This window comes from Quercus lobata, chromosome 2 (assembly GCF_001633185.2).
Source record: "Quercus lobata isolate SW786 chromosome 2, ValleyOak3.0 Primary Assembly, whole genome shotgun sequence".
NCBI classification, from domain to species: domain Eukaryota; kingdom Viridiplantae; phylum Streptophyta; class Magnoliopsida; order Fagales; family Fagaceae; genus Quercus; species Quercus lobata.
The window spans coordinates 65,556,523-65,573,949 of record NC_044905.1 but is presented as its reverse complement, the minus strand read 5'-3'; the positions used below and the strand labels follow the sequence as shown (position 1 = coordinate 65,573,949).

The 17,427-nt window shown below is 36.6% G+C and overlaps 3 protein-coding genes across 3 annotated transcripts; 2 read left to right on the top strand and 1 right to left on the bottom strand.

Annotated features, from left to right (window-relative positions):
- Positions 1 to 792: 792 nt before the first annotated feature.
- LOC115968536 (high mobility group B protein 3-like) lies at positions 793 to 1,643 on the bottom strand. The gene is made up of 5 exons (XM_031087952.1): positions 1,577 to 1,643; positions 1,316 to 1,469; positions 1,129 to 1,236; positions 984 to 1,041; positions 793 to 870 (listed from the first exon to the last, which is right to left on the bottom strand). The coding sequence occupies exons 1-5, from the start codon at positions 1,641 to 1,643 to the stop codon at positions 808 to 810; spliced, it is 450 nt and encodes a 149-aa protein (XP_030943812.1). The 3' UTR covers positions 793 to 807.
- Positions 1,644 to 8,237: 6,594 nt separating this feature from the next.
- Positions 8,238 to 10,398, top strand: LOC115976242 (E3 ubiquitin-protein ligase RING1-like). Its single transcript, XM_031097415.1, has 4 exons — positions 8,238 to 8,409; positions 9,201 to 9,334; positions 9,852 to 9,962; positions 10,081 to 10,398. Exons 1-4 carry the CDS (start codon positions 8,281 to 8,283, stop codon positions 10,136 to 10,138), a joined length of 432 nt encoding a protein of 143 aa, XP_030953275.1. The 5' UTR covers positions 8,238 to 8,280; the 3' UTR covers positions 10,139 to 10,398.
- Positions 10,399 to 13,916: 3,518 nt separating this feature from the next.
- LOC115968529 (26S proteasome regulatory subunit 8 homolog A-like) lies at positions 13,917 to 15,830 on the top strand. Its single transcript, XM_031087944.1, has 6 exons — positions 13,917 to 13,943; positions 13,989 to 13,997; positions 14,156 to 14,380; positions 14,734 to 14,820; positions 15,276 to 15,500; positions 15,795 to 15,830. The coding sequence occupies exons 1-6, from the start codon at positions 13,917 to 13,919 to the stop codon at positions 15,828 to 15,830; spliced, it is 609 nt and encodes a 202-aa protein (XP_030943804.1).
- The last annotated feature ends 1,597 nt before the right edge of the window (positions 15,831 to 17,427 follow it).

Genomic DNA, 17,427 nt, shown 5'->3' with positions numbered 1-17,427 from the left:
TATTCTGGTTATATCCAGCACGCACAGAAATTTATTGGGTGGAGAATCAAAACACCATATTGAAGTATAAAAATGTCACCAAAGCTCAGTCATATATAAAGAAAACAACTCGAATGCCTACCATGGTTCTTTCTCAGTGTTTATTTATATGTTTCGGCTATGTATAAGTCATTGCCAAGTGATGAAATGTGATTAGAAAATTTGATTTTTTTTTTCCCCTGTAAGGAGATGGTTTTCTTACTGGTTTATTTTATTTTTGTTGGCCTCATTTAAACCAGATATCAAATTCTAGTATGTAGGGAAGTATATTTTGTGCTCAAGCAAATTCTCACACATGGATACACTTTCGAGAAAGGCCTACAGAAGGAACTCCTTCATTTCAGTGTGGCAGAAACGTGACCATTATAAGTTTATAACTTATGCAACCTTCTATCCTTAGTACGGATGGCTTGAAATTATAGTTGCTAATTATAAGGCGTTGGTGTTACAGGTTTAAAAGTTTGAATCTAGATGCAAGTAGACTTTTTGTCTTAGTGATGTGTTTCTTGTCAATGAAGATGGCGACAATTTGATAAGTACTTCCTATTTGTTGCAATCCGTAGTTGCCCATTGTGAAAAGGACACCATAAAGAGTGGATAGGAGAAGATAGGACAAGTCCAAAAATGACTTGATATAGGCACTTATATGTTAATTCTTCTATAGGTAACTCTGTCCTTTCTTCTTCTGCCATTTTTTTTTGCCTTTCATTTGCTGCATTTGTATCTTGTTCCATAGTCAATAATTATTGTTTTCCACCTATTAATGTCCTAGGAATATTTTTCTCTCTTTCTGTCTAGAGATTTCCACTTCTCACCACCCTCCTTTGCTACCTACAATTCATTGTAAGTCAAACAAGAAGATTAGAACAACCTGTCCAAAGTTTAATCACCTAACAAAAAATAAAAAATAAAGAGCAAGGGCAGTAATTAATAAATACTTGTACCTCTTTACCACCCTTCGAATCGGGATTTTCTTCTTTATAAGTCTTCCTAAAGTCATCCCTGACACAGAAATTGAAAACATTTCAGCACACACACACGCGGAAAGATAATCCAAACGTGCAAGAGAGGGACTGAGAGATAGTATACATGAAGAGAAAGAAGGCAGTTTGTGGGCGCTTGGGGGCATTTGGATCCTTAGACTTCTTGTCAGTTTTTGCTTTCTTTGCCTTCGGCGCTGTTGAACTTGATTTCTTCCTGCCAAACAAAAAAAAAAAAACAGTGTTATACCCAGAAAAGATTGCATTGACAGAGAAAGGGAAGAGAAGAAGAGTACCTGTCTGTAGTAGTAGTAGTAGGCTTCTTCTTGGGGGGGTCACTGGGCTTCTCCACAATCTTCTCCACAATTAGTGGCTTACCACTACAGTCTCTCCCATCTTTGGTATGGGGCCATTTCCTACTCGCAAGTCCTGCATTCTCATATATATATGCTGTTAGAACAGATAATTATGATGCTTGTGCACTTAAAAACATTTTTGGAGGCCTTATGTATTTTTCATCTGGCAACCTTATTCTGTCTCTGTGTAGTCCGGATAACGCATTTTAGTCTTGCCGTAGTCCTTTCCCCTAAGTGCTGGCACTGTAATCCCAAACATGGTGCTCATAGTTAGTATTTAGCACTAAAAAGCGTCCCATATATTAACATATTTGATTCTTAACAAATTAAGATTACCCAATGGTCCACAATCATATGACTGTGAGATACAAAGCAAAGCAAAGCAAAGCAATATGCTATAGTTAAATCCATTGAAATCAACCTAAGTTACCTACAGCATAAATAGTGTAAATATCGACTACCATATAAAGCAAGATACTTGAAATAGTTAAAACTTAATTTGTAATTTATGATTTTATACTCTATTGATAGACAAAAATTCAATTCAAACTATGTTTGAATTAGTGCATGTATGAACAGATTAGGCTCATTCTCTTGTTGTTTCTTTTACTTTAAAGCCAGTATACACACAAACATGTGAGGAGTATTTTGGTTTAATCATTCTCATGAAAAGGATTTAGTAGATATATGTTGGAAACTTTCATACCGAAAAAAAAAAATTAAATAAATAACTACCAAAATACCGGTTTAGTAAGCTAATTCCCGGTGAAGTCCTCCCTTCAAAGTTCTAAGAAATTTGCTATGATTCTGCAATTATGAACAAGCAACCATAGTCGTCATTTCATTATGGCTGCTCTAAGTCATACCTATATATTTAAGCATATTGTGTGTTCAATTTTGAAACTAACTGCTTATCATTCTTCTTCAGTATGGCTGCTGCAAATGCTGGACGCATTGACTATACACAGCCTGGACCCATTGACGACTCGGTGTTGACACAGCAGGCGACGCATCGGTCCGAAGCTATTTGGAATGGGCGGGTAAAACACTCAACTAAAACAGTAACTTGTGCACATGCATTTAATCCATACAATGTACACGTATTTGCATATACTATATTAATCCATGATTTTGTTATGTGCAGGATCCAGGGTCCATTACTTGCCGTAGTCGTAGTTCAGAGTTCTCCAAGCAACCTCCAATGGTGGACGACCGAGTGAGGAACATCATCACCACAGTTGGTTTGGAGGGACTCCTGTGGGTCCCAGGTAGAGAGATTGACAATGGCCTGATAACGGCCTTAGTGGAGCGATGGCGGCCCGAGACTCACACCTTTCACATGCCACATGGTGAGGTGACCATCACATTGCAGGATGTGGAGGTTCTTCTCGGGCTTCCTGTTGATGGTGACGCTATATCAGGGAGCACACAAAAAACTTGGGTGAATGTGTGCCGGGACTTCCTTGGTTTTCAACTTGTAACTCAAAATAACCATAAGCAACTTGATGGGCAGAGGATTCTCATCAACCGCCTTTTGGAGGAAGTTGCTAACCCATTGCCGCCTGATGCTGAAGAGGATCAGCTGCATAAGTACGCACGATGCTACATCCTACCGCTATTGGGGGACACAATATTCATGGACAAATCCGGCGATAGGGTGCATCTAATGTGGGTGCAGCAGTTGGAAAACCTTCACAATCCACGGAGGTACAGTTGGGGAAGTGCTTGCCTTGCATGGTTGTATCGAGAGCTATGCAGGGCAAGCGAGGACACCAGTCAGATTGGTGGGTGCTTGCTGTTGCTCCAGTACTGGGCATGGGCCAGGTTCCCCTATTTGTGCCCGACAGTTGAGCGAGGCCCGCCAGTGGGTGCTTACGGTCCTTCAGTACGTGGTCCACTATCCCTGAAGTAAGTCTCTACCTCATACTGCTATAACATACTGTCTTCACCAAAGCACGAGTCTTATATTATGTTTTGAGTTCTTTTTCTATTTGGTTCTAACTTCTTCTTGAGGAATTTTATTTGCTATTTGAAGTCGTAGTCTCTTTAGGTTTTTTATAAAGGTTTTATTGTAATCAGTAACACTCATAGAGAGAGTCTTTAGGTTATTTATAAAGAATGTAAAAGACACTACATATAATGAGTAAGAGGTGAATCAGCATAAATGCTTTAATTTTATTATATATGTATAATTATTATATGAATTATAGTATTATATAAATTTTCAAAATGTCTGCACATTATGATGCACAATACCAAAAAAAGAATATAATAATAATAATTGATTCCCAATATGATTCTATATTTGACAACTACAATGCATTACACACACACACACACAAACACAAATGCATCTATATGTGGAAATTTGTTTTACCATCTTTATATGCATATTTCCACTAGGATTGAGGCTGTCAACAATGCAGCCACAATCCCATCAATGATTTGTCTATTCAAGATGAAAGCCATTTCAAACAATATAAATCTAAATATTCCTTTTCAGTTTGGAACTTGGGGATTGTGCCTATAAGAAGCAAGAGAAGATATCGAAACAACGTAATGATTAAAAGAAGTAGAGAAAACTCAGTTGGAAGGCCAATCAAAAAGGAATATAATATGTTACTTATATAGTTGGATGTTTTCATGTAAAGAGAGTTAGCATTATGACTGAGAATATAAAGTTCAACAGAAACCCCTAGAACAAAGAAATATATAATTGAGAATATATGTGGCCCATCCTGATTCATTAGGACTGTATTTAAGAAAGATCAAAATAAAACACTAGTGTGAAAGCTATTTAAACATATGAGCTTTTCAGTCAAGTTGTGTGGAGAGGCTGAGGCGAGGCAGTTGCTATTGCTACTTCATCTTCTTTTTCTTCTTTCTTCTTTTTCTTCTTCTTCTTCTTTCTCTTCGTTCGCTAGTCCTTCTTCAATTCTATTTTGAATTTTCATTGCCTTGTTTTGTGTTTTCTTTCTTGTTTTGTGAACCTAGCATGTGACTAGTTGTTGGAAATGAGAAAGAGACTTGAAAAAAAAAGTTTTAGGCTTTGTTTATGTGGGTCCACACGTAATATATAAGTAATAAAACTAGTACTGCAATATTTAACTTGAGCTTTTATATTTCTGTTTTTTAATTGTAATTTTTTTAGAATATTTTAATAGAAAAATTGTTTTAATAGTTTTGTTTTTTTTTTTTTTTGAGAATCAATAGTATTATTATAATTATTGGGTAGAGTTTTAGACTTGAAATTGATATATTAGTTGAAATATGGACTTATAGTTTTAAGACTCAATAAATTATATGGATTTTGACTCATAATATATAAAGAAATATAAGCATATAAAATTATAAATAAATAAAAAGTATAAAAAAGCTAACTTTGAATTAATTACTATTGCAATTCACATGACCTCACCCTCCACCTTACTTTCAATTTCCTTTTATTTCTTCATTTCTTCATCTTAAGTGATTACATTATTTCTTCAAATTTCAATTTCCTTTTATTTCCTTTTATTTCATATATGTGATTACATTATAGTTTTAACATTATCTCAGTACTTATTGATCCATTCTTCTTGATTGTAGGTGGTTGTGGGTCCCAAACAAGAAAAATAGGCCCGCCCACATCTTCAGGGACAGGTATCGCGAGCAACTAGCTTCCATGTTGCCAGACCAGGTATGAAAATGCCTTATTTTACGCTTTTACGAACGTCCATATAGGTTTCGTGAACTTTGAAATATAAACATTGTTCCCTAATGTGTTGTGTACTTCTTTTTTGGCTATTGTAGGTGGTGTGGCAGCCATATGAAGCTCATTTTGACGACCTCCCGCCCTGGTGTGTTGCAGGGAGGGCCGTATGGACGGCAACGGTGCCGCTTGTATGTTTCCACCTAGTAGAGAAACATACACCGGATCGTGTTGTTCGTCAATTCGGGATGATCCAAGAAATTCCCCTCGCTGTTAACACTGACAGAGTGCTTCATGGCATTGATTTGAGGGGGAAGATCGGTGTTAATTGGATGCAGAAGCATGCTGCGCATATCCTTGAGTGGGGTTATCGCTTTGATCGGCGTTGTGAAGCTGTGCTTGGTGATATGCCTCCAGAGCACGAGTACCATGACTGGTTCAAAAGGGTGACTCGGAGGTTCATCGATAGGCCTGGTGCTGTAGTGACTCTGCTGGTAACTTCTCAATCTCTTCTACATGTTACCGTGTTTCTTACCATGAAACCACTGTTTACAGAGCATGATGTTTGTTACTACATTTTTTGCTTACTACTTCATCTCCCTTTAATTTGCAATTATTAGTAGCAGAACCAACATTTATTTTATTATCAATTGGCATTGTTGATTTCGTATTGCAGGTCTAATATGTGTGGGTTTTCCATGTGCAGATTGAAGGATACGTCCGTTTATTGAGGCGTCATCCAGTGGGCACGGAGGACCACAACGACATTACTGAGGTGTTGACGGCAGTACAGGCGATGACATGTGTCCAACCTCCTATCCCTGAGGCCCCGATTGAGGAGGCAGCTATGCCTACCGGCCCAAGCACGAGCACAGCTCCGGCCGGATGTCAATCCCGTCCGCCTGTTGCTACCCCTCAGCTTCTCCCTACCCCCGATCCCTCTGCATCCACCCCACATGCATCCGCCAGCCCCACCATCCCTTCATCCACCCCACATCCATCCCTTACCGTCATCATCCCTTCACCCAACCCACATTCAGCTCCTACTGCCACCATCCCTTCACCTAGCCCATATCCAGCCCCTACGCCCACCATCCCTTCACCTAACCCACATCCAGCCCCTACGCCCACCATCCCTTCACCCGCCCACCATCCGTCTCCTTGCCCCACCATCCCTCCACCCACCCCACTTCCTTGTTCTGGGTCTGACGTCTGTCCACCCACCCCACAGTCATTTCTTCAGCTGTCACCGATTCCATCCTTTGACCTGGGTACCCCACCTGACATGCAGCAGGAGCCACCCTCCCATAGTTCGTTTAGTACCCCTTCTTCAGCCATTGACCCACCCCATGTTCAGGCTGAGCAGCCGGTTGGGTTACCTACAGCGGCTGAAGGTCGGCCTAAACGCATATCAAAGGCACCACCGTGTGGGACAGGGGGGCACAAACATGGACACAATGTTGAGCCCGAGGCATCTGACGAAGGACATGCAAGACCTCCTCCGCATTATACGAGACGGCGTAAGATTCAAAAAAGGTATCTGAAAGCTTAATGTGAAACAACACACTGTATTCCATTATTAATTCTCTTTTCACATTTCCATAAGATTATTTTTGTTTTTAATATGGTTTGAACCTACATTATTGGAACTAGGTGAATGCCTCAAAGAAGGATATTTGTTGCAATTTTATTCCTTGCATCATTTGTTATTTTAATCTAGATATATTTTTATGATACCACAGTCTATTAATAGAACTTCTATTAATTTGACAGGTGATTGGTGTACTTGTTACACTGAATAGAGATCTGAAGAACCAGTTCGTGGAGACCAATGTTGGTTTTGATACAATATGTAAGGTATTAGTCATACTGGCCGGAGAGCATGCTGTGGTGCACGGATCCACGGCGGTGGCTGCTTCCCTTGACCTCTACACCATGCTGTGGTGCATGGTGTTAAATTGATGGTGATCTTCTTTTGTTTCCTTTGCAAAAGTACGTTTCCCATGCTCTTATGTTACTTTCTTCCTAAGGTTTGCTCGTAAGCAAATTGTTTGTAGTAAGCATGATGGGGAAGCAAATTGTTTGTAGTAAGCATGATGGGGAAGCGCAAAGAAATATATATTTTGATTTAGTCTTATTTAATTGGATTAAGTTGCATTTTATTTTAGGCATTAATTTATCAGAGTCAATGCTATTTTTGTAATTCAATAATAGGATCTCCTAAATTATCAATGAGAATTGGTTTCCTATGTCAATTAGAATTAGGATTAGTCTTAGTAATCTATATAACCACAGTATTATACTCCTATGGAAACAAATTACAAGTTGATTGGTTAATAAAATTTCTCTTGGATTTCCAATGGTTTGATTCCGACTCCAACCAACCCTAGGTCCTTACTCCTAGAGTTTTCTGTCTTGCTTGTTGTTGACTCGAACCAAGCCTATGTGGTAACTCCTAGGTTTCCTATCCTTTATTTTCTAGTCTTTAATTTTTAAGTTGCATGATTGCATCGTTTTGGTAAGCAAAGCTAAATATTTATTTTAATTTAGTCTTACAAAAAAATAATAATAATTCAGTCTTATTTAGAGTCAAATTTATGTTTTGTAATTCAATGTTTGGGAACTCCCAAATCAACTAGAATTAGGGTTTCCTCTGTCAATTAGAATTAGGTTTAATCCTAGTATTGTATTGTACTCCTATGGAGACTGATCACATATCACAGTTTGATTGATTAATAGAATTTCCCACAAAATGTTGACTCCTATTGGTGCTGACTCCAGCCAACCCTAGATGTTGACTTCTAGAGGTTTTGTCTCATGCTTGGTGCTGTCTCCAAGCAATAATGGGTGTTGACTTTTAGGTTTCCTATCCTTTATTTTTCTGTTCTTTAATTTTTGCATTGCATTGTTTTGGTTTTGTCCCCTTGTACCATGTCAATTGTAACAAATTGGAACAAAGATCTATTTTATATGAAGTTCTTTTCCAGTTCTTTTGGAAGAGAGATGCAATGAGTGCGTGATGTCTTTGTTTTTGCATAAATATTTCCTTTTCCCCCGCTTTTATATTCCCTGTTTTTCGTCTTCAGTTCGGTGTGTGGATTTTTTCTGCTTTCACCTGCAGTCTGCTTTATTTTTGTCCTTCATTCATGTGCATTTTCTATTCTTGCAGAGTTCAGAAAGAGTTCATAGTGATCTGGATGATGAAGACAGGCATATGTCTTTCTGTGCGTCAGGACTCCACCCTAATGGTAGATGCACTTGTGGGACATTCTTTTCAGCTGAAGAGCCTAGTATTCATGCAAGCATCTTTCAAATACTCATGCTTGCTGATGCACTATTTGAGGTAGATTTTCCAAGTCATATATTGTTTTATTTTATCTGGCTTATATTCTGTTAGCCGGCTCCATCCTTAAGATCACTGGTTGGGCTGTCTCCTTGCATGTACGTCCATAAACATGTGTAATTGGGGACTTGTATCTTGTATTTTCCCAGGAAGTTGTTGAAGAGTGGAATAGTCTGCCCCTAAAAAAAAAAAAAGGGTTGAAATATGCTTTAAAAAAAAATAAAAAATTGATGGATGGATTTCATTCCTTGGACCATGTTGGGATGAAAAGTTTATTTTAGCTTTAAAAAGAAAAAAGAAAACTTAACAGAATCAAGTGAGAGAATAGCAATGTACATGAGTTCCCCTGAAAACTAAGGAAAGCATGTTAACTAAGCCATGAAGTAAACGTTAAAATTTCAATTTCACTGAATAATTGTTTTTTAAGTCAGTTCCCGTTATCCCCTCCTCCTCCCATGATCATGACTTAACCATGTGTAAAACAAAATCTAAGAGAGCATAGGCATTTGGTAATAATGTGAAGGGGGTTAGACTATCTAATGCCCATAATTCTTAGTTTACATGACTGGCAAGAGGAGGGAGGTGAACATTAGTCTAATAAAATGATTACTATTTAGTGCGCTGTCATACTTTGCTTATGTAGAATTGTAGAACTGTCACATGCAATTTGCAAAAAACTGAATTATAAGAGGATGGCTGGGCAGGCTCTCTCTCTCTCTCTCTCTCCCTATCTTTTTTAGTTCATACTTTTATTTAAACACTTTAGTATTATCATAATTTCCAAAATGCAGGTCTTGGATGAAATCCATCACCACCCGGTGTCTGATTCGCCGTCTGTGCTTTCACTGCCAGCTCCAGTGGATGTTGTAGACTCATTTCCTCTCAAGAATCACAAGAAGGCCGAGGCAACTGAAAATGGAGCCCAGTAAGTTTATTTGGTATATGTCTATTTGGCCAAAAAAAAAAAACATGTGGAAAAAGAAAAAGAAAAAGAAAGGAAGTATGCATCATATAAGGTTTGGTTTGTTTATATGAAAGTGTTGCTTACATGAGGGTATATGAGGGAAATTCAGTAGTTTCTTTTTTCTTATTTTTTCTCTGAAACCAAACAAGCTTAGATCTTAAAGAGCCTAATTGTACATGAATTTTAGAATATATTTAACTGAAATTAGCTTCACATAGATAATTTATTATGTGCATTGTTAACGGATATCTATGCATTTTCCAAAGTTGAGCGATCCAGTAGTTATAGATTGACTACATGTACAATTTTTCTTTGGAAGTTTGGAACATGTTGCTGTTCCTCTACTTGTGGTTATTCTTGAAGTATACATTTGAATGATTCCCACTATTTCTTTAACAGTTTACAGTGAAAATTGCATAATCTTTGTTCGTCTTCAGAACTTATTCAAGGTCCTTATATATGTTGTCATCAATAACAGGTGTTACATTTGCCTGGCTGAGTACGAGGAAGGGGAAACAATAAGAGTTCTCCCATGTTGTCATGAATATCATATGCCATGCATTGATAAATGGCTCAAAGAAATTCACGGGTATCTTCAATGCTTTCATGCTTTTATTTTATCATTTTATTGGAGTCTACTTTATAAATTAAGTTCAATTATTTTCTAATATAACGTTGTCCCTTCTGTTCATATGCTGTTGCTGTAGTGTATGCCCAATTTGCAGAGGAGATGTTTGTGAGGGCATTGCCGAGGCTTTCACCTAAAATCCAGAAATTTCATCTTTTTGATGGATATGTAAATACATATATAAATAGGTAAAGGTTTTTTCTTGAAATATTTTATGCCTACATAGTTGTAAAACAGTAAAAGTTTTATGCTTCAGTAATATGATATGCTATAAGTTGGCTCCAGAGAATTAAGAAGAGGGGCATATGCATCTTGTAGTTTCCCTGTTGAAATTCCAGCACATCAGATTTTGTAATAAAAACTAGAAAGGATTATCATCAAAATCATTGCCACACCATCAATATGCAAAATGGCATTGCCATGATGAGCGAGGTACTGAAATTTGGTAATTGCTGTCCATCATTTGGATGGAATATGCTAGTTATGATGTAGTTTATGAAAGTGATTTGATTGTTGATTCCAAACTTGATTACTTAAAAGTGATTTGATCTAGTCAGGAGCAAATTTTTTCGGATTCTCAAAAGCTTGGAAGCAGGATTTTTAGCTGGGTTTGTAACAGTTTGACATAGCTTTTAAGTACTCCTGTTCATTGGAACCATTCCATCACATTGTGATTAAAGGCATAGCATTGTCATTATAGTGACCAATTTAAAGATGCACTTGTATGTAGCAGATCCCATTTAACAGACAGCCTTAACCATGTGATGACCATCAGATACCTAGCTATAGCAAGTACTGAAAAAGTAATCCTTGAAACTACCCATTGAAAGCAACTAGGGAACATAAGCTAGGCCAGTGTAAGTAATATCAGTTCAAAACTTTTAACATTTACCAAGAAAGGGGAGGCAAATAGAAAGGACAATTTCCCTTTGAAGCTGGAAATTTTTTTTTCTTTTCAAAATCAATTACAATAGGGAAGTGGGATTTGATTTGAAGACATCTTCGTTAGAAATACCAAGAAGTGTTAGTTGAGTTACAAAACTCTTAATGAAATGGGTGTACCATTGAGTTGGTCTCTATCAAAGCACTTGAAGATATGATGAAGTTTGGAATTTGCATTTGCTGATGATGCAGTCCTGCTAATATATATATATATATATATATATGCAGCATCCCTATTTTACTCTCCCAAAACATTAAGGACAAAAAACAGAGTTTATGAACTTGAAGGATAGTACACTCAACTGGAAAATGTCTCATGAAGTAGATGTGACTAACCTGCATCCTTCTCTTTGGCCTAAATTTACAAAAGTCATACAAGTACTTTCAAGTACTTTTTTATTAAGCAAAAAAAAAAAAAAATAAAATAAAAAAAAATAATACTATGGTTGCATTTGGCATGCCCTTTTAATATTCGTGCAAAATGTATTATTATAATTTTTTTAAAATAAAATAAAATATTAGATAGTAACCATGTTAAACTACCATTTAGTAAAATATCATGAAAGCGAAGTTAGGGATTTTATAATTAACCTTTCTAGCTCTAATGCTGCTTATGCTCCTCTCTAACTGTTCTTCTATCTGTTGGAGTTCTTCAAGGTAGCACGTTCCTAGACCTTGTCCTAGGAGTCTCCTGAGGTGTATATATCTCACAGACTACTGTCTGACTCTTTGTAGGTGGGGATTCAATCAGATGCAGTGGATATTAGTGCAGCTACTTCAACGTGAGAGGTAGGGTCCAAGGAAATTGATGAAAAGGCTGATGAGGTCCTAAAGTGGGATATTTTGGATTGTTGGACGCCAGAAAATCACTACGGATGGACTGAATCTGAGTGTTAAACATGTTGGGTTTAGACCATCGGTAATGATTTTCTGGAGTCCAACAATCCAGAATATCCCACTTTTGAACCTCATCAGCCTTTTCATCAGTTTCCTACCATCCTACCAATCATGGTGTACCTGATGCTTATCCCATTACTTTCCTTAAAGTATTTTCAAAGTTCATGATTATTTATGAGGGCATCTGATGTGCTGGAAGTATCTAAAGAAATTCCATATCATTGCCTGGTAAGAAACATTTAGAAGTATTGACGCGAAGTAGTTGTTAACTAATCATGGAAATCTGACTGAAGTGGGTGCTATGCTGATTTGCTAGTACTGCAATGATTGCTGTGATGATTATTTGGGATGGGGGTATTTTGCCTATCAGGGTGGTGTGGTTTTTTCTTTTTTGGTGTGTGTGTTATCTTTGAAAGGGAGAAAGGTATCGTCACGTCAATATTATTATATGTGAAAATTTGTTCTGCATTGCTAGGCATTGAATCGAAAGACAACCTGTTGAATTTGCTAGTACTACAACGATTGTTGTGATGATTATTTGGGATGGGGGTGTTTTGCGTACCATTTACCTTTACTAACAGCAGTTAACATTGCTTCCCTTAACAGGGTATTGATGGAGCTCGGGTGGAGCAAATTCTTGACTTCGCCTCTATTACCCTCAACAAAAAGTCAGTTCCGGGTGAGTCCTTTCTTTGGCAGGTTTATCCCATTTTAATTGATTTCATCTGTTTGTTTGTTTGTTTCTCCCTTTCTTCTCAAAACTTACACACAATAATATTCCCTTGTAAAGGTGACAAGAGTGCCTTAGTGCCTGGAGGTATCCGCATTGGATCACCTGCTATGACAACTAGAGGATTCACAGAGAAAGAATTTGTACCAACTACAGACTTTATTCATGAGGGCGTACAGATAACCCTTGAAGCTAAGCGGCTAGTCTCAGGATCCAAGCTTCAAGATTTTTTGAAGTTTGTAGCAGCCGCTGATTTTCCTTTACTGGATAACATGTTGAACATGTTGAACTTGTTCTCGATTAATAACATTTGTCTTTTTGGTAGAATGCATGATTGAATTTGTTAGAACATATTACAAATTTTGTAACCATCCAAATAACTAGATAAAAGAAAAAGGTATAAAAATAGATGAACAAGTTATTTAGTTCATTACAAAATTTGTAATCTAGCAGCTAAAGCTCTTACATTGTCCTTCGTGTCTACCCTCACTTTTGTTTTTTCTTTTTTTTTGGGGGTTTGACAGAAGTTGAGGCTCAACCGAGTAGCAAAAATGAAAATATAAATTGATTTCTTTTTGTCATAAAATAGGAATAGATCAAGAAATTAAAGTAAAAAATAACATGCTTCAAAACGCAAAAAAATTCAAAGTTTTGTACTACCATAACAAAGAATACCATTAGTTGCATTGATATCTAAGTAACAAAAACATTGAAACTCACCCGAGAGTGAATTTCAAATTGCTTAAGAGCATTAGCATTGAAAAATGCTAATGTCATATCTAAAGGAAATTTAGCATTTGCAACCTTAAAATCATCTATTTCTATCAATTTAATCACTTAACTTTCAAAATCTAGCCAATGTCATCATTAGGTGTGAATTTTTTTAGTAAATTTAATAAAATGGCGACCCTCCACAAAAAAAAAAAATTAATAATACTAAAATGGCCAAACTACAATTTTTTGGTTTTTATAAATTTGTCGCAGTTTTACTTTTAGTTAGGTCTTGTTAACAGATGCCCTTAGATTATTTGTTACCAAATCATTTTGAATGCCTCAAAAGTATCTCCCATTTTTTTTATCAAATGCTTTTAAAAATAGTTCCTAAACCTTAGCTATTTAGAGCATCGTTATCTACACACACACATTTAATAGTATCAATTTTGTCCCTCGACTTTCAAATCAATTTCCCCAACTATTAGTTGTATCAATTTTGTTCATACACTTTTAAAACCAATTTCTAAGAATAAAATTAACTTCATTTAAATGTTGAAAGTCGAAATTAGCACATTTATATTAACATTGACGCCATTTTAAAGTTATATATGTACACAGTATTTGTCAAAGTAATGGGGAAGAATAACGTTTTAGGTAAGGTAAGTAATATTCCTATATGAATGCACTCAATTGTAAATTTGCAGCTGAGGATGGTAATTATTTATTTTTTTGAAACGTAATGATATTTTAGCAAGGGAATAGACTATTACATGCACAAGGAGTGCCTTAGGAGTGCCTTTTTGTTAATAAGAGATGGTTTGAAAACAGTTTGAATACATTTTTATCTAAACAATCTCATCTTGTTTCCCAGGTTCATCTTGAACGGAAATATGTTGTTGACATTGATAAAAATATCGATATCACCAAGATAACTCCATCAACAAGAGTTGCTCTCTGTAATGACAGTTATGTGCTTCATTTAATCTTGCAAAGGAAAGTTGATCCATTGGTCAACGTCATGAAAGTTGAAAAGGATCCAGATTCCACATATGACATGATTGGCGGTCTTGACCAGCAAATTAAAGAGATAAAGGAGGTTTGCCTCGTGTACCCTTTTACTTTCTGCATTTAAACTGGTAGTGGCAATAGTGACAGTGAAGTGCAGCGGACTATGCTGGAGCTTCTCAACCAGATTTTGGACCTTATTGTAAGTATTTGGCAAGCATGTCAAAAATAAGCTTCATTCTTGTAAAGATTGCCAGTATTTTATTGAATTTAAACAATCTCAACTCTTTTGGATGGATTTGGATAGAATGATAAGTATAGTCTTGTTAATTCCATAACGACCTATTGCACATTGTATTAAAGTCTTCAGAAGTGAAAGATTGTGTGTTTTCTCTGTGCATAATCATATTGTCACAGATTTTTTTCGTTTTAAACTGGTTGCAGCCTGTGTGCACAGAATCTGGGATGTTTGCTCTGTGGGAGAGGAGGGTTGATGTAACACAAGAAGATTTTGAGATGGTAGTGGCAAAGGTAATGAAGAAGGAGACTGAGAAAAACATGTCATTGCGGAAGCTATGGAAGTAGTGTGTGTCCATGTTAATGTTTTGTTTCACTCCACCACCCTGAATATAATTGATCTGTGGCTTTGTTCTTCACACACAGCCAACAGCTCTGTTCTTTGCATGGATTATGAAGCACATGGGGGTGCGTACACTTTGTTGAAGTTTTTTAAATACCACTGGCATCTCTGTTTATTTTGTTAAATATTCTTTTGTGATACATTTTTATGTAATATGTGTTTAATTATTGTAAATTTGCAGCTGTGCCTTAATTATTTATTTTTTTGAAACGTAATGATATTTTAGCAAGAGAATAGACTATTACATGCACAAGGAGTGCCTTAGGAGTGCCTTTTTGTTAATAAGAGATGATTTGAAAACAGTTTGAATACATGTTTATCTAAACAATCTCATCTTGTTTCCCAGGTTCATCTTGAATGGAAATATGTTGTTGACATTGATAAAAATATCGATATCACCAACATAACTCCATCAACAAGAGTTGCTCTCCGTAATGACAGTTATGTGCTTCATTTAATCTTGCAAAGCAAAGTTGATCCATTGGTCAACCTCATGAAAGTTGAAAAGGTTCCAGATTCCACATATGACATGATTGGCGGTCTTGACCAGCAAATTAAAGAGATAAAGGAGGTTTGCCTCGTGTACCCTTTTACTTTCTGCATTTAAACTGGTAGTGGCAATGGTATCAGTGAAGTGCAGCGGACTATGCTGGAGCTTCTCAACCAGATTTTGGACCTTATTGTAAGTATTTGGCAAGCATGTCAAAAATAAGCTTCATTCTTGTAAATATTGCCAGTATTTTATTGAATTTAAACAATGTCAACTCTTTTGGATGGATTTGGATAGAATGATAAGTATAGTCTTGTTAATTCCATAACAAGATGTTGATTTTCTTTTCGTTTTCTTTTTTTTTTGGATTTACAGGGTTGGGTTACTTATATGTTGGCAATTGAAAACTAAAAAACCAGATTGTATAATTTTATTTTGTTCATTTCAGTTATATTTTTGGATTTACAAGGTATTTACTCTTCGATGTTGGTGGTTTAGTAAAAAATTACCTGAAAATAGTTCTCAATGGTAATAAAAAAAATTTGAAAAAAAAATCCTAGTAGAACTCTAGTTTGATGGGTTACCATAAATGGAAATCGAGTCTTTAAGACTCGATTTCCATTTGTGGAAACCGAGTATAAGATACTCGAGTTTTACTGGGAATTTTTTTTTTCCCCTTTTTTGGCCGCAGGTCACTAGAATTATTTATCACATTAATTACGTTTTTTAGTTCTCAAATTGGGGTAAAAAAAAAAAAGGAAAAAAAATCCCAGTAGAACTCGAGTATTTTATAGGCGGTTTCCATAAATGGAAATCGAGTCTCTAAGACTCGATTTCCATTTATGGAAACCGAGTATAACATACTCGAGTTCCACTGGGAATTTTTTTTTTCTTTTTTGGCCGCAGGTGACCAGAATTATTTACCACACTTCTTACGTTTTTTAGTTCTCAAATTGGGGTAAAAAAAAAAAAAGGAAAAAAAAATCCCAATACAACTCGAGTATTTTATACTCGGTTTCCATAAATAGAAATCGAGTCTTAGATACTTGAGTTCTTTTGGATGGATTTTTTTTTTTTTTTTTGCCGCAAGTGCATGGACCAGAATTAGTTTTCTCCCCTGCAGCAAATTTTCCAGGGTCCAGAACACATCAAACAACTACATACCAGCATATAATAGGCGAAGGGAGCATACATTAAAGTTCTACAACCAAATTAAAACAGTAACTATTCAATAAAATTATTGTTGGACAAAAGTTAGCACACAATGGCAGTTCAATACTAGAAGGGCGTTGTGGTTGAACTTGGCAAAGTAATATCATTGTTCGTATTATAGGAAAAAGCTGCATCACGCAACTAATGTAACGAGTAAAATGGATAGCAAAGAGTTCAATTATTCGTAATTTACAACAATAAACAAAATAACAACTAAGTTAATACAACATAGTCTCCAGATGGACACCTAGCGGATATAACATATTATACATAGTCACCTAACACTTCTCCATACTGATACAACATACTCTACATAATCACCTAGCTTGTCCATACAGAAGATAACGACAAGTCCCACGTACAATGTCACTTACGAAAATCAAGTCTCCGCTTGCCTGACAAACATGAAATACGGTTATTAGTTTCCAAATGCAAAGAACAAAAACCAAATGACATTCTGAGTATATTATATAAAAACAGTGACGGCACTTGCCTAGTTCATAGCACTACCACTTGTCGAAGCCCCATGGGAATTGGGACAGCATCTACGGTTATGCCCCTCTTGATGACACACTCTACATCGTTGCCTCGGTTGAATCTCCCTCAACTCCGGATCTTCCCTCCGGCTTCCCCGTTCTCGCCGTACCCCATCCATTTCATTCCTTATTCTTGACATCGTAGGACGACCTTTGGCCCGCAACAATCGTGGGTCAGGCACCCACCGTGGTCCGCGAACGTCTGTCCATAATGACTCTGACTTTGGCACCACAAAATTATGTGAATATGTGAGAATGGC

Excerpts from the sequence above, each read along its gene's own strand:
- LOC115968536 (XM_031087952.1), bottom strand. The coding sequence starts at position 1,643 with ATGAGCACCATGTTTGGGATTACAGTGCCAGCACTTAGGGGAAAGGAC. Across the intron at positions 1,237-1,315 it reads ACTACTACTACTACAGACAG|GAAGAAATCAAGTTCAACAG; the intron begins GTACTCTTCTTC and ends TTTGTTTGGCAG. Across the intron at positions 871-983 it reads ATTCGAAGGGTGGTAAAGAG|GTAGCAAAGGAGGGTGGTGA; the intron begins GTACAAGTATTT and ends AATGAATTGTAG.
- LOC115976242 (XM_031097415.1), top strand. The coding sequence starts at position 8,281 with ATGTCTTTCTGTGCGTCAGGACTCCACCCTAATGGTAGATGCACTTGT. Across the intron at positions 9,335-9,851 it reads GCAACTGAAAATGGAGCCCA|GTGTTACATTTGCCTGGCTG; the intron begins GTAAGTTTATTT and ends CATCAATAACAG. Across the intron at positions 9,963-10,080 it reads TGGCTCAAAGAAATTCACGG|TGTATGCCCAATTTGCAGAG; the intron begins GTATCTTCAATG and ends CTGTTGCTGTAG.
- LOC115968529 (XM_031087944.1), top strand. The coding sequence starts at position 13,917 with ATGGGGAAGAATAACGTTTTAGGTAAG. Across the intron at positions 14,381-14,733 it reads AAATTAAAGAGATAAAGGAG|CCTGTGTGCACAGAATCTGG; the intron begins GTTTGCCTCGTG and ends AACTGGTTGCAG. Across the intron at positions 15,501-15,794 it reads AAATTAAAGAGATAAAGGAG|GGTTGGGTTACTTATATGTT; the intron begins GTTTGCCTCGTG and ends TTGGATTTACAG.